This window comes from Neltuma alba, unplaced genomic scaffold (assembly GCF_004799145.2).
Source record: "Neltuma alba isolate B1F8T4 unplaced genomic scaffold, ASM479914v2 tig00004750_pilon, whole genome shotgun sequence".
In the NCBI taxonomy this organism is placed as follows: Eukaryota; Viridiplantae; Streptophyta; class Magnoliopsida; order Fabales; family Fabaceae; genus Neltuma; species Neltuma alba.
In genome coordinates, this window is record NW_021633847.1 from 13071 (window position 1) to 34892 (window position 21822).

A 21822-nucleotide genomic window follows, 5' to 3' on the forward strand; every position below is an offset into this window, starting at 1 on the left:
AAAGATATCCGATGGGAGAAGAGAGGACAACAACTACACCAAGAGCTCAAAGACAATAAAAATAATCTTACAATTGAGAACGCAGTTACCAAACGTTACGCTAAGACTCACACTTGTTTACATATATCCCAAAATGAATGATGCCATGCTTTACATATATACACAAAGATAAAGCTTAGAATAGCTGCCAACAACCAACTACTAACTAGGTATAATAAATACAATATTATATTATCTTTACAAAACATAATATAAATTTATTCTACTTTGTTATGTATCTATTCAAATTAGGCTTTCTCACATTGGCTTAAATGTGCTCACACTTGTTTAGTTAACGCATTATATAAAAATCTCTTTGGCCACAGGGTAAGTTAAATACACGAATATGTTGATGAATCAAAAATAAGTTAATTACATGAATAATTGCTATGGACAGCAATAAATTAAAACGTAACTAAATTTTGATTAATTTCATGTTAGGTAATTATTTAAATACAATAACAACAAGCCTTATCTTATTAAATGAAGTTGGCTACATGGATCGTGCAATGTCATTGTATTCTATCAACAACAAGTCTTTAGATATATTATTAACCAAAGGTCTCGTTTAATGATCTTATTGAGCATTCTTTTCTGTTTTCCTCTGTCTCTTTTTATAGGACTCCAAACTATCTAATCTACTCTTCTTACTGGCACCTTCAATAGTCTTCTCTGCACATTCCCAAACTACTTCAAATAATGTTCAACTATTTTTTCTTTGATAGGCATTTCACCTACTCCTGCTCTGATATTTTTATTTCAAATCATATTTTTTCTTGTATGACCACACATCCATCTTAACATCCTCGTTTTTGTTACCCCTACTTTAAGTTCTTGTTTATTCTTTAGAGCCCAACACTCACTACCATGCAATACAACTAGTCTTATAGCAGTCTAATAGAATTTTTCCTTGAGCTTTTCGGGTACTTTCTTATTGCAAATAACTCTAGTAGCCTTCCTCAACTTTAACTATCTAGCTTGTATTCTATAAGAAACATCTCCATTAATTTTATCATTATCATGTATAATAGATCCTAGATATTTGAACTTTGATACTTGATGAATGATTTGATCTCCCTTCTTCACCTTCAAATTACTATTGACTTGCCTCTTCCCAAAATTGCAATGCATATTCTGTTTTGCTCCTACTCAAACGAAAACTTTTCAACTCTAAGGTCTTTCTCCATAACTCCAATCTAGAGTTAATTTCTTCTCTTGATTTAACCATGAGAACTATGTCATCCCCGAAAAGCGTACACTTTAAGAATTTCTTCTTAAATAAGCTCAATTAGAATACCTAGAACAATATTAAATAAGTAAGGGCTCAAAAAAGATCCCTGGTGTATGCCAATCTTAATAGAAAAATTCTTTGTTTCACCTCCAAACAATCTTACACAAACAATTACCTCCTCATTCATATCTTGTATGGATTTGACATATACAACCCACATACCTTTCTTTTCCAAAGCTTTCCAAAGTATTTCTCTGTGCACACAATCATAAGCTTTTCCCAACTTAATAAAAACCATATGTAAATCTCTTTCTTTACTCATATATCTTTCCATTAACCCTTTTAGTAAATAAATCACTTTGTTGTGGATCTTCCCAACATAAATCCAAATTAGTTCTCAAAAATGGAAATATCTAACCTCAACCTATGTTCGATCACTTTTTCTCACAACTTCGTCATATGGCTCATAAGTTTTATTCCTTTGTCGTTTGCACAATTTTGAATATCTCTTTTATTCTTTTAAATAGGAACTAAAGTACTTTTCACCCATTCATCCGACATAGTCTTGGAGTGTAAAATTTCACTAAAAAGCTTGGTTAGCAACAATTCACCCTCCCTGCCTATGCATTTCCAAACTCCAATGGGAATACCGATATTATCCTTTTTTTAAGAGCTGCATTAACTCTCCGATATAAATCCTGTAGTAAAAAGCTAAATTCTAATCATCTCTGCTAATTAGCAAGTCCTTCAAGTCCTGAGTTGCATATTTGATTCCCTTATTGAACAACTTGTAAAAGTAAGCCTCTCATCTATCATTAATATCTTTATCAGTAACTAAAACTTTACTTTCTTCGTCTTTTATACACCTTCCTCGGTCTAAATCTCTTTTTTTTCCTTCTCTTTTTGCTTCATAACCTTGTAAATATTTCTTTCCCCCCACTTTTGTTCCTAACTCCTTATAAAACTCTTTATACGATTTAGAACGTGATTCATTCACTACTCTCTTCGTCTCTTTTGGTAATTATTCATAATTTAATTTATTTGGACGTTAAAAACTTAAAGCTTTCAATTTTGTCCATGACAAGTCTCGTGTAGGATAGTTTGAAAGTCTAACAAAAATCAAAATTCACTCTACACAAGATGCATCACAGGAATGATTTTTCGAATAACTTACCAATGTAATACTAGTTAAGCAACACTCCATCGTATCTTTAATATAAGATCTAATTGACTAATTTGAGAAGATTAATAAAATTACTAGATTATTTAATTATAGTATATGTTACATAATCTCTCTAAAATACTTATGTATATCATTATATTATACATCAATTTATTACTACAGCAAATTAGTTTGTAGAAAAACAATAAATATAAATACTTTAAAGTAATTTAGTAACTTCCTTAGTCTTCCCAAATTAATTAACTAAATCTTGTATTAAGAATCGAAGATAGTATTACTATGTTTGCAAAATAAAAAAGTAACAAAATAAAAAAGTAATGGTACCTACAGTCTTGAATATAAGACTCCAATCCTTTTGTTTCCTAAATTTATAATTTGTTCTCAAAAAAATCCTTATTGATTGTAAGGTATTTCCATCTAAGTGTATTTTCAATGTAGATTGTAACATCCAAAATATTTATTCTTGGATTTAAGTTTTATTAAAAAAAGATTAATTAATGGTACTTAAATTTAATCTTATTGTCTAAATTTTAAACCATAATTTTTCATAAAAAATATATTAAAAATTAAAAAATAATAATAATATTTTTTTTAAAAAATATTATTAGACAAATAAAATTAAAATTTTAAAAAAAAATGGCAAGTGGGGTGGTGACTCCCACATCCGTGAAGCTTGGAGGGAGGGGGTAAAAGCCCCCTGGTGGGCCGTGGCCCTTAAATATTTTAAAAAAGAAAATCACAGGCATTTCATTTGTGGGGATCACGTGAAGTGAACCCCCACTTCTAAACCTTTCCCCCCTCTCCTTCGGCTGCGCGTTCCCCTGGTCCGTGCTTTTTCCGGCGTGAGTGAGTGAGTGAGTGAGTGAGTGAGTGAGTGAGAGAGTTTGCTTTGGAACTCTTTTAAGATAGTTTGGTAAGTTATTTTCGCCCTGTCTTTTTCTATTACCTTGTTCTTATTTTTTAAGTTTTTGGCAGCAAAATAAAATTTGTTAGCGCTTAATAGATTTTTAATTTTTGAGATTTCTAACTTATTTTTATGATATTAATGAAGTTTATAAGGTCAGAATAAGAGTCTTATGACTTAAATTTTTTTTTATAATTTATTCAAAACACCTAACTTTCACTAGTTAAAGTCCCTCCAACAATCATCAATATTCATATTCCAACAAAATTCTCAAAGCTCAAGTATTGAATCTTTAATATATTTTTAATGAACTAAGAAATCAATTTTGAAATTAATATCAACATTATCACAAATCATAATTTTCCAACCAAATTCTAACTTATACTTCCTCAAATCAACCATCTAAATAAAAAAAATCTAGATTATAAGATATTTATTCTAATCCTATAAGCTTCATTAATATCATAAAATAAGTTAAAAGTCTCAAAGATTAAAAATCTATTGAGCTCTAACAAACTTTATTTTTCTGCCAAAAGCTTGAAAAATAAGAAGAAGGTAATTAGGAAAAAGTAAGGTGAAAATAACTTACCAAAATATCTTAAAGGAGTCCCAAAGCAAACCCTCATTCTTCCTCTCACACTCGCTCTTGCCAGAAAAAACATGGACCAGGGGAACGCGAAGACGAAGCAGAAGGAGGGAAAGGTTTGAGGGGGGGGGGGGTTCAGTTGACCCCACTAATGAAATGCCCTTGATGTTTTTTTTTCTTTTTAAATATTTAAGGGCCACAGCCTATTGGAAGGTTTTACTTATGGATTTGATATATACGTGAAAAATCAAGTATTGATTATTTCTTGTTATATTAATTATCTTTGTCATTCTGAAATAGTAACTACTGCTTTGTTATGAATATAAATTGTTAATGACTAGGATAAATTTCTATTTGATTAGTTGTCTTTCCTATCATTGTTGATTTTTCCAAATGATTAACAAGGTCTTTTAAATAACTATTGTACCACTTATTACAGGGACTGTCACATAGATGATTGAACAAAGGTAATTTAAAAAAACCAACACATATTTATTGCAAACAACTAACTTAAATTTTTTAATCTCTCTAAGTTAATTATGCAGCTTTTATATTAGTTTTTATATTAAAGATCAAAAGTATTGGTTAAATAATCAAGCTTTCGATTTTGCTTGCTGCCACAACACGCCTCATGTCTAATTTCTCAACTGAGGAAAACTCCTCTCTCCCAGCAGCCTTCTGTGAAAAACTCATGGTAGGGAAATCCATTTGGAAAAGTGTCATCGGTAAATTCTTTTGATGATTCATTTCAGGATCAAGATTATTGTTTTTTTTCCCATCTTTGTTGACTAAGAGAGTGTTTGGATAGTTGTTATCAGAAGCACTTTTTATATATACAAATTACTAAAAAAAGACACAAGTTAATATAATAATTACAAAAAAAATAGATTTTATGATATATTTTAATTTGAAGGAATAAAATTGCTAATAATATATTTTTTATTAACATAATTAATAATACATAAGATAATATAATTAATAAATAATTAATATGTATATATATTTATAAAATATAAGATTAAATATGTTTATAAAAAATATGTTTATAACAAAAATAACAAGATACATATCCTATAGGCTCTCACACTCTCCCTTTTTTCTCCAAAAGCAAAATTTTTTTGCTTTTTTCAAAACCACAGTTTGTGCAAATTGGGTTGCTGTTTGGGTGACTTATCACCCAAACCATGATTTGGGTCCCCAAACCATGGTTTGGGGTGTCACCCAAACGATGCCTAACACTGCTCCACAACTTCAGTGAATGCGGGCATTGATTTTTAAAAAAAAAAAAAGCCAAATTATACATATGTAAAAAGCGAAATACATAAAAGCAAGTACATCTAAATCAACAGGACACATCACACACTCCCCATCAACAGCTTAAACCGCACATAGATGGAATGACTCAAAAATTATTTACATTATCCTTGCGCATGCAAAGGCCTACATCCCAAAATATATTGACACACACTTATGCAGAAACAGCAAAAACTTAACGGGGGAGGGTGAGAGGGAGAGGAAGACAAAGTGTGGGGACCCACATGGATGGTTCCCATGGACAACATCAGTCACCCCATTCTCTCTCCCACAGATAACATCTGGTACAATTAAAAAAAAAAATCATGGGTTAACAGCACATCAGATTGTAGCCAAAACAAAAACAGCATCTCTGATTGAGTGATAAGAAGCAAAATTCATCACAATAGTGGAAGACTGTGCAAGACTGCTAGTACCAGTTGCCTCAGCTATTTACCGGAGGTACCATTATTGATGTTGCACTTGCTGCTGTCTTTGCCGCCTATTATGCTGTCCTTGTTCCTGCTCCGTTAGGGTATGGTTAATAGATTGTATCTGCCTTCTAAATCTCCAATTTAAAAATTCCTTGAGCAGATAGTTTACAACCATTGCAATCCCAAATCCAGCAAGTGAAGAAAGCATAACCGAGAGAATCCCATTTAATTTACGCTACATGCACAAAAAGGCCCACGATAAGATTGTATACAGTGATCAATCTCATACAATTTTCATCGGAGTGGGACTCTTTTTTTTTTTTTTTTTTTGCCCTAATCATAAAACGGGAAGATCAGACATAATGATCACAAAACTGTCATGAAAGAAAATAGGCCATCTTACTATAGTGTAAAATACATGAGCCAGCAGGATGACAATTGCAAACTGGAAGCAAGCATAAGCCCACATGTAATCCCTGCTCACTAACGCCAATAAAACAGAGAGTGAGATTTTAAAATTTGCTGAAGGAGTTAACTATAACTAGCTAAAAAATATTAAAATTAATGAGAGACATTATTATCTCAGCATCAAGTTATCTTTTGCAGCACAAAATTGGTGCAACTTTCAATAGTATCCATCATAAAAATAACAGATAAGGATGTGTCAATATAAACAGAACAATGTTAATAGAATTGGTGTTACCGATTGATCCTTTTTGCAAAATACATTCATCCAATCCAATTTGTTGATTTTTAGTGTGAGTTATCAACAACCCGAACAGGGAAAGCAAATTTTCATGATAAACTAATGAAAATGTGAAATGCTTCCACCACAAGAACCCAGGAAGTTACTCGTCAAAGTAGATTCTATTATCCAATTATAACTATTTCCTTTCTCTGGGGGATTCCTCATTTCATTCATATTTAGAAGTTGCCCTCTAATGTCAATTTCAGCCACATCACTCAACCTAATATTGTAGTTGCATTTTCCTTGTAAATTTTGCATGCGAACATATTTTCAGCTCTTGTATATGAACCTCATACACATTAATCAATCTCCAATCTCAACGTGACTACCTTCAATCTCAAAGACAGAAAGTGCAGATGGAAAGCTTCAAAGTCACAATTTCTATCTCAAATCACAAGGGCATCTAATTTATCAAAGATATTTTTTTTGTTTTTAATGCTCCTAAAAACCAAGTACTAGGTTCACTCAAGAAAAACTAGGATCCCATGCATGAAAAGGCTTAAAGTTTCACCAAGAAGCTGTAGAGGTGTTGAGAATGAGCCCATTGAGGTCTATTATAGGATGAAGAATAAGGCAAGTAAGCAGCAGACCCATCAAGAGCAGATTAGGGGTAGGAATATACTGTAACTACTTAGACAGATGTCATGAAGGAAGAAAGCCTGTGATTGCGGTTATGCAGGGAAGAGCGTGAAGAGAGGGAGGGAGGGAGCAAGGGAGAGGATAAGAAAAGAAATGGTGTAGGAGAGTGATAGTGATGGAGGTCAAGATCCTATCCCACATGGTGCTTATGTCAAAAGGGGTGACATATGTGACATGCAAGGTTCAAGTGGCACATATGGAGGCCAACAAGTAGGAGATCCGATGACTAAAAAGGACCCACCAAGAACTAAGGTCCCGTTTGGTACGTAGCATTCAAAATTAGAAATAGGGACTGGGATTGTAATTAAGAAAAGTCATTAAAAAAGTATTTAGCATGATTAATTGTTTGTTGCATGGAATTAGGCAAACCCATGGAGATGGGATTGGGAAATACCACTTACCCTATGGTATTTCCTAATCCCACATACATGAATTTGTCTAATCACATATAACAAGCATTCTCTCATGCTTAATAGATTTTCTCAATCCTAATCCTAATCCCTACTTTGCATTTTCAATGCTTTGTACCAAATGGGACCTAAGATGCTTAAATGCTATATGTTATGATTAATTAGCTTATTTTTTGTTTTACTTATTCATTTAAGATCTTCTGGATTGGGGGATTTTCAAATAAATCCTTTGGATTATCCAATAAATGTCATTATCTTGTAAAATCCATTGGATTTACTATTTTAGACATACAAGTTTCCAAATAGGAACCTTAAGGATATTATTTAATGTCTTTTTATTATATCCTGGATTTAAATTTAGATAGATGACATCTTATCCTCCATGTCTTTGGGATTTTTTTTTTTTTTTTTAAATCTTCAGATTTATTTAAGGTTAGAAATTTTGTTTATTTAGAGACTGAACATTCATTTCAATGCTTTGTGGCTAAAAGTTTTGACTAGCCCAATAGAAGGGGGAAAATAGAGAACTGTTCACAATTTGTTTATTTAATAAGTACGTATGAAACTACTTAACAAGCTTAGGTAGGCAGAAGGTAGCAGACATACCCAAGGTTGAAGCAAGCAAAGATGCGATGAGGCCAAATGTGCAGGCAAAAGGAAGTGAGACGGCAAGAGCACGAGGACCCATATCTGAAACCTGTTAAATTAGAACTCAATCTGTCAGACATAATTTAATTTAATTAGAAAAACATTTAGAAAGGGGGAAAAAAATTGAAAGAAGACAGAATTCTCCAATCTCTTGCTCGATGAACAACATTAAGGGGCCATTTGGTTGTTGGAAAGGATGAGAATGGAGTAGATTGAAGAAATAAAAACAAACAAAATGACTAAAATGTGGAGAGGAGATAGGTCAAAAGTGTCGTGGGGGGCGTAATTTAGTTCACAAGGTTGGATACCATGATTTATGAGATCTATGGAGGGTGTAGTGATTCCCACATTTGCAGTATTGAGTTAATTAGCTGCTGCTGTATATATCCCCTTGCACAGAATCAATGAAATATACTAGAATATTTTGACGCCTCTCTACAAGAACGCATATGAGAAAGTTTTTGGTTGGTGTCTCTGGAGGAAAAGATGGTAGAAAACCGTTCAAGGTGTTCACATGGACAAAGAAGGCCGATGGAGGCATTAGTGAAGATAGGAACATATGGTCTTGAGTCTTGTGAAGAGAGGTAGAGGAAGCCAAGAAGAACACAATGGCATAATGCAATTCACACAGCTAATCTCACCTAGTGGGATAAGGCCTGGTATTTCTTCTTGTTGTTGTTGCTATAGTTAGTTCTGTTATATTTTTGTTAGTTTATTGATTCAGTCCCCGAACTTAGTTAGAAAAACAGAATCTGTAAGGTTTCTCAAATCGGAACAAGTCAGTTCTTGTACTTTTATTGCCCCATAATTCCTTGACTCAGTAAAATACAAGGACTGAATTGTTCTGAGTCAAAGTTTATGAAATGAATCAATAATTAAGGCAAAGTTCAAAGACTAAAAGTTTTTTCCCCCTAAATTAGCTAATCCAGATTTGCATATTCATACTTGGCAGCAGCAACTACAATCCACTTTGTAGGGATATTTATCCTACTATTACTCCATACAATAACAGGAATAAATGTTCATTCCTTCCCTAATTTACAAGTTGTGAATATTTGTTGTGATCTTATTTGTTTTTTTTTTTTTTTTAATTCATTGGTCACCTGCATCTTTTTCTAGACCTCTTTCCGAAGCTTTGACTAACTTGGGGCGGAGAGGGTAGTGAGAGAACAGATGTGTTCCTTGAGACAAAATGATAATCAGATGCTTGTGAGGACTCATTTTGGTAAGTTCAATCATTGCTACGGTTAAGTGTAGACGTTGACTTCAATAGCCAACGTGTACGGTCACTATTATTGTCTCTTGATGGACCTAGTACTGCATTTTGGGGCCAGACTTACAAGAGAAAAGCCCAAACAGAGGAGACAGGCCCAATTCAGGGGCATATTGGGAATCAGCGGCCTAACAATCATCTGACAGTGTCAAGAGACCAGGACCTCCCTCGAAACCAGTCACACTCTGCTCTCCTCCTACGTCGCTCATGCTACTTTTACTTCAAGCACTCCACTACCCTGACACTTTCAGATGATCGTTAGGCACCCTGATTCCCAATATGCCCCTGACTTAGGCCTGCCCCCTTTGTTTGGGCCCTTCTCTTGTAAATCTGGCCCCAAAATGCAGTATTAGTGACGAGGTTACCACTCCTACATTATTTAGTGATTATTACAACACTACGCCAATGATTTTTCTGCAAAGTAGATGACGTCAGACCCATTAAGACCATCGAAAGGATAAATTATTCTTCAAAGAGGACCAACTTATAATTTGGCACTAGAAACGGTTAAATAAAATAAAAAAGCCATACCAGAAGTTGCTCTAAAAAGCAAAAATAAGCTAGCATGCTGACCAAGACAAGTACCGGTACATCCTGCCAGATCCTGTCATGCATGAATGAGTAGAATGCAACATAATTAGAACCACTAAAAAGCACAGAACAAAAAAAAAAAAAAAGAAAAGAAAGAAAGAAAAAGACTAGACAAATAAAAAAAATTAAAATATCAATTAAAAGGGTATTTTAGTCATTAATATTAACAATATTCTTTATTTAAAAATAGCGTAGACTTCCTAAGAATTAAAAAATGAAAAGAAAAAAAAAAAGTTTATCTTATCTTTCCACATTACATTAGTCTAGATTAACTAGAATAAAGGCACTATAAATAAGCCCATATTCACTTGTACTTCGTTTGGCCTGTTAAAAAGTTTTGAGAATTTTTCAGTCTCTTTCCCTCAATTTCTCTCTATTTTCTCCCTCTTTGTTTCTACCTCTCTCCTCCTCCTCCCTCCCCCTTTTGCCTTCATTGTTTTACATTAGTTTTCTTCTTCAGAATCTGCCTCTCTCCTTTCTTCTCCCTTCGTATTCCCCCAGCTGACTTCCACCTGCCTAAATCCCCAGGCCTCTTCTGTTTAATATCATCACATCATTGTCCTGATAGCCCTTCATTACCCGATCTCCCCTTTGGTGCCTTCAAGTACACTCATTGACCAATGGCGGTCCTTCATACAGGAGGTCAGTGTACGGTAATTATAATTTTTCTAGGATGAAATTTGGTCACATAAAGAGAAGCATGAATTCTGAGTTTATGATGTACTAAGTTATATGGATGCTACATCTTGTATCTCATGTATAATGACTCATGATGTTATGTGCTTGTATTCCATTGCTTGAGTGATGATAACATGCTTGAATTGTCAGTTGTTTATTCCCCCACATCTTGCCCCATTTTACTAAGCCATGCTAGGTGAAGCTAGGAAAGGATATAGAGAAGCAAGTTGGCAGTTGACAATGAGTCTTGAGAGAACAAATATTTATTTAATATATTTTGTTAGTTAGAATTTTATTTACACTTAGAATAAGGAATTGAAAAGAATCTTATATAGTTGTCTTAGATATTATTGTTGGTTTAAATTTTTTGGACCCATGATTCTTAGATATATTTGATGTTCTAGAGGAATGATAGAACTTTAAAATAAATACCCGTTCATGTTATTTGAAAATTTGTGGCATGAGCAACAAAATTACAAAGTCAAGCTTGAATTTTATAAATATCCAGAATTCTTGTTGATCGGCCAGCCACGTTTATGTAAATTCTAAGGTGTTAAAGATATTCCAAATTTGTATGACGATACTTTTTCTGTTATAGAGGAAACAAGCCAAAGCTTGTCTCATTTCAATCTTTCTAAATCTAGCTATGAATTTTTTAAGTGTGCCGCCTAATAGGGCAGATGTCAAACACAAGCTAAAAGAAAATTATCATCATCCCTGATTTTATGATTAGGGTAAAGTTTCTAGCTAATTTATAATTAAAAATTATAAGGGAAGTATGAAGAAAGCATGTGTTACAAAAGAACTTGTTTAAGTCTGTTATGTGTCAGCTTGAAAGGACTTTGAACACAAGAAGAGCTAGCACATTGAAGCACTTAAACTTGCCTGTGAAAAGAAACTTCTGTCTCCTGTGGGGTATTTGATGACCGTCCAGCAGTAGGATGAGGACTTTGGATTTTCAACAGAGTCACTGGAAGATTTTGGACATCCTGCTTGCAAACATCACATGTCTTGTTTCCTTTTATACTAAACCACTTCACTGCACACTCTTGGTGAGCAAGCGCAAGGTCTCCTCTACAACTGCACTCCATCTTAAGGGTATCCCCCCCTTCTTCCAGCCCCATTAAACAAATCCTACAAACTGCTTCTTCTTCAGGAATGTCCTCAGTAGCATCTTCAATTGCTGGAACTGGAAAAGGAAGAAGGTGGAAAAAGCAGGAAGAGAAGGAATTTTGGCATAAAATTAACTAGGAAACCAAGGACTAGGGGACAGTAAATTAATATGCATAAAAAAAAGTTTATAAAAATATTTTTACATATAATAGTGCCAATAAATTGTCCTAGATGCATAGAAAATTTTTATGATCATCATTTCTTTACTAGAGAAGATGGAATTGCTTTAAAATGATAGCATCCAAAGGTAAGAGAGAAAATTTTTTCATTATATTCTTTCGTAAATCAACATATTTTCATTCATCTATCAGTAAGGTCATGAATGCTGCTCGTCAAAACAGAGAGATGTTTCAGAGGCTCATATTAGACATATTCTTGGTCAAGAAACAAAAGATGGTAGAAAAATAATATAACTTTCATGTAATACAAAGAATTACCAATCTCTGGCACTGAAGCTTTATCAAATGAATGGCCATTAACAGCTGCAGGATGTGGTCTTGCTGAAATTACTCGCATCAAACCACTAGAACCTGTTCGCTTTAAACTAGAGGATTTGATATTAACTGGAACTGAAAATGATCGAGTCATGTGATGCTTGACTTCCACTTTCTACGTATATATGAAAAAGAATATATTATTCACTGATGCAGCAAAATATGAGTACACATATACCCATTTTAGGTCCAACAAAATTCAAAATTTTTACTGAGTAGAGTATAAAATTTATTGTTTGGATCTTCAAATTATGGAGGACAAGAATCAGCATATGAAACATACACTTACGTCAGGACCGCTTCCTGGATGACTTCCCTGCACAGTCTCTGCAACTGTATTTGCAATTGGTGTGACCGGTAATGAATTTGATGTTTTTGTTGATGAAGAGAACAGAACCTTATTAAAAGAAAGGGACCTTGAAGCTGAAGGCTTATGCAAAGTTCCATCTGATGAGGGAATATCAGAAACAATGAGAACTTCCCTTTCACAATCTGGAGAACAATTTTTTGCCTTTAAGCTCCTCTGAGGAAGTAAACTTCTCATGGAAGACTTGACTCTGGTTGAACTAGGTCTTGGAGGCAGTCCTCCTCGGAAGGAACCTGGACTTGACAGTGATAGAACCTCCGTCTTTGCAGAAGATGATAACGCACTTTCTATTGACCTTACTGGTATATGCAAAGAGGTGAGGCTTGGTCGTCTGGACTGCAGAAGCAAGGAGTAATTATCAGCTTTTTCATTTCCTGTGCATGTCTGGAATGTTGCCGAAACTAGTTCATCAAACAAAGAGCTCAACAAATTTGAGAAAGGTACAAAAGGTCAAAGCTGTAGGTAAATTAGTTAGTATCCCTGTTTTTCCCCCTTTTATGTAGATTTATGTTCATTGTTGGCATACTTCCTTTAGCCTATTTTAACTCTCACAATAGACAGGTATCAAAAATGGTATGTGGCAAGGTTGCTTCCCAGATCATGGCCAATTTGAGTTTATCTTTTGCGATCACAATAGAAGGCACTACTTCAGGGTCATCAAGCAAGCCCAAACTTGAAAATTATTTTTAACTTGATGTAATCTAATAAATAATAAACTAAGACATAAATTAGCAATTAAACTCCAATCCGTTTATACTAAGCGCCAGACCTCATTGTTTTGCTACGTAGTACCTCAAATTAACGTCACAAGCAATACCATTTTGAAGTGTAAGCCACCCGTTTTACGAACAGTGTAGTCAGCCATCCTGACTACTGAATGAAGCAAACCCAGAAAAACAGTAACAAGGGAGAAATTAAAAGGAAACGTGATCATAAACAATTCAGCTTTGAGAACCTTTAAATCACTGGAACTCAGAGCAGAAGGGAAAACACTCGTCCTAATTCACTTTCTTTCTCGTTTTTCAGATCGATTTTCCTGTGCTCAGTGATGGAACTTAATACAACAAGTAGAAACAGGAGACTCAAATTCTTTTCCCTTTTTTTTTTTTAAATTTCCATTTTCTTTCGTTTTGTTCTCCTCTGTATGGTTTTGAACCCGTTTGATCCGGAGAAAACCCAGGCACCAAAAACAAAAAAGTTTCTACCATTCAGATTTGTGAAATCACCTGTAGACGATGATAATGAGCAGGATCCGACAAGGACTCTCCATCACTTCGAACTCCAGCATCTGCATCTGCATCTGCATCTGTTTTCTCCATTGAATTCCAAGAAAAACACAGAAAGCGCAAGAAACGGCAGAGGGAGTGATGCCAACTTGAGAGCTAAACGGTGTAGTCTTCAAATGCACGAGTGCACGAGCATCCCAAAAAGAATATTTGGGGGAAAAGTTGATAAAACGGAATGATGAGGACGCTCAAAGCCCACTGGAATTTGAGGAACTAATAATTAACAAGTGAAAATGCATCAGATTGTGCTGGATTCACTGTATTTTAAAATGGTAGTGACAGATTATCTACCCGCCAACTTTACCATCTCCAGAATCTCTCACTTATCTCTGTAACCTGTTCAGAACTTTTTTTATTCTACCTAAATAGCACCATACCCCGTGCAAGTTCACTGATCAGAAGTAATGAAGCGCAAACCAAACAGTGACGGTTAAAAAACAAAAATTAGGAGAAGAGATCACCTAAAACAGCAAGAAGACAGAAAAAGACATGGAAATCCAACATCGTGGAACACTAAATTATACTCCCTCCATTTTTTTTAATAAGAAAAAAAAACAATCCAATGGTCTAAACTCAAATAATATGATTAAGGTTAGTTAAGTTTTTTTAAATATATTATAAATTTAAATTTTATAAAAATACTCATATTAAATGTTTGACATACTTTCTCCTCCCTGAAATATAGTAAGCAGTTGTCAAAATAGGCATGATAAAGTTAAGAGGCTAGATACAATTAGAAAATAATATTAGAGTGTTAGCTATTACTTAGCCCCAAAAAATGCATGCAAGACAAGTTATAAATTTCTTAACTTACAAATATTGAAGAAAGATTTATAATTTAAAATAACTGAAAATTTGCGAACACTCATCAAATATTTATAAATCAAATATTGAGAAATTACTTGTAAATATATTTTTTTACACGAGACTTTTATATAATCTTTTTTTTCGCCCAAAAATACTAAAGGTAGATAATTGTTGAAGGGTAAAAAGTATACCTGAATGGAAGATTCTCTTTAGAGTGGCCGTTTTTAGCATTCAAATGTCCCAGCGAATCAGCCTTTTTGTTCCTGTCATTAGAATGAATTGAACTTTTATAAGTTAAAATCCCCGGTAAAAGAGGTATCCACATTTAGTACCTGACAGTGTTTCGAATAGAATTGTTTTTAATAAAATAATAACTATGCTTTAGCAAGAATGAGGCTGTGTTTGGGTGACACCCCAAACCATGGTTTGGGGAATAAATCACCCAAACACCCACCCAAAAACCAAAATCATGGTTTTGGAAAAAGCAAAAAAATTTTGCTTTTGGAGAAAAAAGGGAGAGTGTGAGAGCCTATAGGATATGTATCTTGTTATTTTTTTTATAAACATATTTTTTTATAAACATATTAATCTTATATTTTATAAATATATATACATATTAATTATTTATTAATTATATTATCTTATGTATTATTAATTATGTTAATAAAAATATATTATTAACAATTTTATTCCTTCAAATTAAAATATATCATAAAATCTATTTTTTCTGTAATTATCATATTAACTTATGTCTTTTTTTAGTAATTTGTATATATAAAAAGTGCTTCTGATAACAACTATCCAAACACTCTCACTTCTCAAAATCACTTTTTCATAAAATCTATTCTTTCCAGAATCTATTCTTCCCAGAATCTATTTTCCAGAATCACTTTTTCAAACCACAGTTTGGTTTCATCTAAACGCACCTTTGAATTGAACTTTTATAGGGAGATGCTGGTCAACCCTCAGGCAAGTCAAGCTGATATCCGTTTCATGTTTTGGAGATATTATTACTATTAATGCTCCTTTTGCAGTATTTTCTCGATGGTGTTTTTACCAGCAACTACTTTTCATGTTATTAGTTGTTGTCAGACTAGCACTTCCGCTTTTTATAGGGTAACAAAAATTTCCTTAATCAATAATTCAATATGAATATTTTAAGAAAGTTATTTTTAATATCAAAGTTAGATAACTAACTTATGAATATAGAATAAATTAGTTAGTTGGTCATTGCTTATTGATGACAAATATGTGTTGATTTTATTAAAATGCCATCTTTAATCCTGCGCATTAAAAATGCCGCATAATAAAAACTCCTTAATATGTCTAATTAATATAATAATTTGGAAAAAAAATTATAAATATAAAAGACATAGTAAATTAAGATTTTATATTTATGGTCAAAATAAACCTCTTATCTAGCTCTTATATTTAAAATTGAAAGTAGTATAATTTGAAAGATAAAGCTAATTAAATTCTTATATTTAACAAACAAAATAAACACATGGTATTTTTCATTATATTTATTTTCCGGTAACAATTAAAAAACAAAAAAAAGAAGATTAGAATTAAAATCAACTCCAAATCTAGTTTTTATATTAAGATCGAAAATAATATAATATGAAAAATAAAGTAAACTAAAATTTTATATTTAGTACTCCCTCCTATCTTAATTATAAAATTTCGTTTGTGATTTACAAATAAAGTCTTATAATTAAGATTTGAGATAATATTAAAATAAACATGCTGCCTTGGTGGCATACTTACAACCGAATGTAATATTTGAGAACAGTTTTTTTATTTTCCCATAACATTTAAACACAAAAATTTTATTTAAAAAAAAAAAAAGAAGACAAGAAGCAGTGGGTCAGCGTTCGCCAACTAAACAAGATTAAAAAAAAAAAGGGTATGGAAGATGACAAAGATGCTATCATGCGGATGCTCTTGTTGAACTGAAGCTTGACCTTGCCGTGGTCAAAACCTGGCACCTTGTACCTCCCAAAGCGAAGAAGATGCACGTGGTGCATTTTAAAAAGATGCCCTGTGATCCTTTCTAAATTCCATACAATGACCCTGGTGGAACACCCGCCACTTTGGGTGGCAGCGTTGTTTCAACCACGTAAGAAAGATATTTGTAAAAATGCTTTTATGGGAAAACCAAACGCAATCGGAACTTTTGAGTTTGAACTTGAGAATACAGTAGCATTAAATCTTAGTGGCAGAGATGCCACCCAAAAGACTTTCACATTAATGTGAAAGTCTTTTGGGTGGCATCTCTGCCACTAAGATTTAATGCTACTGTATTCTCAAGTTCAAACTCAAAAAGCACTTTTCTGCAAATCAAGATAAACTTTTCTATGTATTTACTTTGTATACTGTAAAATCACTTCTGGAATCATGATTTGGTTTCTATTCAAATAGCTCATAGGTTTATTAAGGGTCCGTTTGGCAGGGCTTTTGGAGGGCTTAAAAGAAGCTTATTTGTAGTGTAAGCCCGATTGGAAAAATTACCCTGTTTGGTTGGGCTTAAAAAAAAAGTAGCTTATGGGATTTAAGCTGTTAAACGTACGTTTTGGCCCAAGCTTTCTTTTCTGGCTTATTGGATCAGTATAAGAGCTTATTTTTTACTGTTAAGATGTCAGATGGTTATTTTTCTCTTTCTTCGGCCAATATCCCTCATTTCCTCAACTCTTCTTTTTTTATCTTTCGCGTCAGAGGTCTCCATTCTCCACGACCCGCGAGTTGCCTCCCCTCATCCTCTGTTAAATTTTTTTCTTCTTTCACTTTATATTTAAAATATATATTTTTATTTCTATAAAATTTTAAAATTTAATTCACTTCTTCATATTAAATTATTTTAATTCCATTGTATTATGTGAAGTCATTTTTTTTCATTTTTCATTATTTATTAAAACTCATGTCCATTTTGGTTATTTACAATCAAACTTACTTTTACTCAACCATAATCCAAACAACTTTTTACCAATCTCACTTTTGTAAATGGACTTTTCTGAACTCAAATCCAAACATAATTCAGCTTATCCAATTTAGCTTTTACCCAACTTCACTTATCCATAAGCTACTTTTTCAATAAGCAGCTTTTCTAATCGCTGATCCAAACAGGCACTAAATCCTCAAGTTAAAAGAGGCAGACCTAGATGCCTGATGTGTGCGCGGGAAAAAATAAAAAATAAAAGAGTCCTTGATGATGGAACAACCAAGCTACCACCTTAGCTCTTGGATTTAAGAATTAGACAATGAGTTTATTTTAGTCTTAAATAATAGTACAAGACATCAATTCAATTTACCTTCCAAATTTATAATTTCTTTTTCACAACACTCCTATTATTACACATAGTAAATGAGCTCTAGTTACAATACCTATGATTAGAAAGTGTACTATAAGAAAACTAATCCACGTCTGATGCAAAATAATTAACTTAACTAATTTCTTTAATGTTTTCAAATTACTTATTTTTTTGGCCAAACTCAAATTAATTACTACCTTCGGTCCTTAATATAAGATCTCGGTTGACTTTTATTTTGATCCTAAATATAAGATCCCAATATATTTTGTTTTTCATATTTATGCTTTTTTTTTCCAAACTAATCCTTCTAATAATGATGTTCTAGCCAATATACTTAATTAGCAAAGATATTTTAGGAAAGACAATACCTATTTATTACAAATAACTAGTTTAACTTATTTTTTTTAATCTCCTCAAATTAGTCAACTAGTTCTTATAATTAGGACTAAAGGTAGTATTTAGTTCTTATATTAAGGAAACAAGACAGTACATATAAATAAATAAACTAACTATTACAATAAATCATTGTCTTCAATTATCAAAACCGTGACACATGTCACATGGTCTCTTTTCAATTTACGAAATAATCAGAATTTTAAAATGAGTATTCAGAAAATAGAATGTGGAACAAAATTAATAACTCTCACATATATTCAACCTAGCTAGAAATTAACAGCAGCATCCACTGGATAAGTCTCCGAGACTCACTCAACTCAATCAGAAATGAAGAAACTGTTAATCATTTTAGGTTTTCTATCACATCTAAACTCAAACTTGAAACTAAAAATAGTAGAAATTAAAGGCAGCCATTTAGGTGTACCACTAACGAGAAGGGAGAAAGACATCTAAAAACCTTCCAAATATGAAAATCTCAAAACGGTTTTTCAAAATCATTTTAATTCCTATAGAATTCTGAAATTAAGTTTCTTTGTGAAATGTTCCAAATGCCTTTATGCACATTGTGTAAAATTTCTTCTATCGGCGCTCTTTCTGGATGAAGTTATACAAGGACAATTGAGTCAATTAGATTAATTTACAAAAAATAGATTACTTTACAAATAACTTAATTTTAAAATGATATCTCTTTTTTTAAGTAAGTATTGAATAATATTATTTTAACAAAAAATACAAGTTAGACAGGAAAACCTAAAAGTTGACCTAATCAAAACGACTAAGAAAAATCTATCTTTTTTCATCAACGACCGTACCTGTTATGTAAGAGGTGATAGTTGATCAAAGATACAAAAATTCTCTATGAGATCACGAGCAAGTTTAGCAAGGTGATCAGCTTTGATGTTACTATCTCTAAAGACATGTTTAATTACAGTATGCCAGTTCCTATGGAATAAATTTCTAATTTCATCAACTACGTCTTTGAAAAGGGTGGTTTTTATCACATCCTGTCGGAACAAGATTAATAACTTTAATGCAGCCAGATCGTATTTCCACTCTTTTGTATCCTCTACTCCAACAAAGATATAGTTCATGAATAATTGCAATCTTTTCAACAATTGTTAAAGAACTTCATGGGTAAAGACTAAGAAGGTGTTTGACAACCTTTAAAAGTGCTTCTTAGAAGCACTTTTCCGCAAAACGAGACAAATTTCTTCACATATTTATTTCGTAAACCGTAAAAGAACTTCTGAAATCATGGTTTGGTTTCCATCCAAACACTCCCTAAGTTATTTTGAGATACTATGTTAGAATTCCCATATGTCAGAGGTTTTGGATCATTTTCTCCCTAGTATATATGTTGGAGTCCAAATATAAGGGACCAATTCGTCGGGCTTTTATAGCCCAATAACATTAGAAACTTCCTTTAATTTTTTTTTTTAAATGTGAAGTTTTGAGCTTAAATTCTTTATGAATAATATAATGAGTGCGTAAATTATAATTAAAAAAAACAAAAAAGACCGATTTTGGTCATCCATTATGCCCTTTAATAAAGCAGAGACACACAGTAAGTTAAAATGTTAAACAGAGGCAGGCACTTAGATATAAAAAAAAAAAAAATTCTCTGGTTTTATTTATAGGTCACTTTTGATATGTTTCACACAAATTGAGAAAATCTTAAATTTCATTAACTATCCTTTATAATTCAATAACTTTTCAATTTTATCCCTATTTAGTATATATTATACCTCATACAAACACAATCAATACCATAATAAATAAAGAGTAAGTTTGTACATTCATATAAAAAAAATTTCTCTTAGTACTCTATAAATATGACAAAAATGTTTTATCTCTCTACCCTATAAATAGGATTAGATGAGTAAAAATGGAAAGTTAAATTTGTCATGAGAGATAGGAAATTGTAGACGGATTTATTTACAAATTAATGGTTAAGAGGTGGTAAATCAAGGAATATAAAAAGACAAATTTTACTGGCAAATTAATGGTTAAAAATTTACAAACCAACAAAATGAATCAAAATTCCTCTTACTCATTCTCTTTTCAAAATCTTATTTTCACCGTTGAATTAAAAAATAGATAGTTTAAATTTAATATTTTTTAAAATAGATGTCCAAAATATTTTTAGAATATTAAATCTAAACTATTTATTCTTTAATCTAACGGTAGAAATAAGAATTTGAGAAGAAAAGAAGAGGAAGGATTCTAAGAGGTTCTCCTTCCGCCAACAAATTTAAAAAAGTATTTTGGTAAAATCAAAATCATAGTTTCAGAAATGTTTTTACGGTATACGAAGTAAATATGTGGAGTAGTTTGTCTCAATTTGCGGAAAAATGTTTTTGAAAAGTATTTATTGGGCTTCTCAAACACCCCCTAAGTACCAATCTACTATAAGTCATAAAAATTCTTCATATTCTTTTTATGAACAGATGAATTAACACTTGCAAATTTGTAATCACAAAGTTATAAATTTGAAAACAAACTATAAGAAATCATGATATCTTTAATAATTAATTTAAATTTTCTCATATCTTTTATAAATAGATTAATCTTACTCGTCAATTAGTGGTCACAAAATTGCAAATGAAGTGGCAAGAGCATCAAATCATCGAAAAAAACCATTGATCGTTGTTCTGATATTCCCAAATCTTATTTTGGTTGTAATATTAAATTAATTCAATCCTTCGACTCCTAGCCTTGGGAAGGTACAAATAGCTCACAATTCATGAGGGGAAAAAAAAAAATCTTTTAGTTACTTTAAAATTGTAAGCACCCAACAGTATTACAATGGCAATAACATATTTGGATTGGCATTTGAAAGACCCAAAGTGCAGTTGGCCCCAAAAAAAGTCAGTTGAAAAGAAAACAAAATATTTAGATTATATTTAATGAAAGATATTAGTCTTCCACAACATAACAAATCAATGCTCGAATTTCTATTTAAAGAAATATCCATATTTAGTTTGATAATATCTCAAACATGATCGTCTTCAATAGAACAATGCATGTGCTTAAAAAAAGTAAAAGCCACGTTAAAAGTTGAAACAAATTTTTATAACCTCCTTTTTACATTTTTGCCAAATTTAAATATCCTGAAACTGATTTTTCTATATATCATCTACATAAATTTATGTGAAAATGAATTCTTTATAAAAATTTATCTAAACATAAATCATATTATACTCATTAATTTTTATCTCCATTAAATTTGCAAAATTAATTTGCAATAAAAATCACATTTGCGAAGGTTAATACAAACATATTGTTCATGAGCGTTAACTAGTGACAATAAGAAAGTAATAATTCTTAGAAACTA

General features: G+C 32.2%; 1 protein-coding gene across 4 annotated transcripts; it reads right to left on the bottom strand.

Moving 5' to 3' along the window:
• Nucleotides 1–5474: 5474 nt before the first annotated feature.
• Nucleotides 5475–14254, bottom strand: LOC114745677 (uncharacterized). Of its 4 annotated transcripts, XM_028933841.1 has the most exons (9): nt 13918–14252; nt 12608–13075; nt 12268–12439; nt 11543–11846; nt 9920–9992; nt 8074–8164; nt 6074–6153; nt 5694–5905; nt 5475–5538 (listed from the first exon to the last, which is right to left on the bottom strand). In XM_028933841.1, the coding sequence occupies exons 1-8, from the start codon at nt 14008–14010 to the stop codon at nt 5705–5707; spliced, it is 1482 nt and encodes a 493-aa protein (XP_028789674.1). In that variant the 5' UTR covers nt 14011–14252; the 3' UTR covers nt 5475–5538; nt 5694–5704. The 4 variants fall into 4 exon arrangements, with proteins under 4 accessions (XP_028789674.1, XP_028789675.1, XP_028789673.1 ...); XM_028933842.1 differs by having other exon boundaries at nt 5483–5905; nt 11543–11840; nt 13918–14254; XM_028933840.1 differs by having other exon boundaries at nt 5483–5905; nt 13918–14253.
• Nucleotides 14255–21822: the final 7568 nt, after the last annotated feature.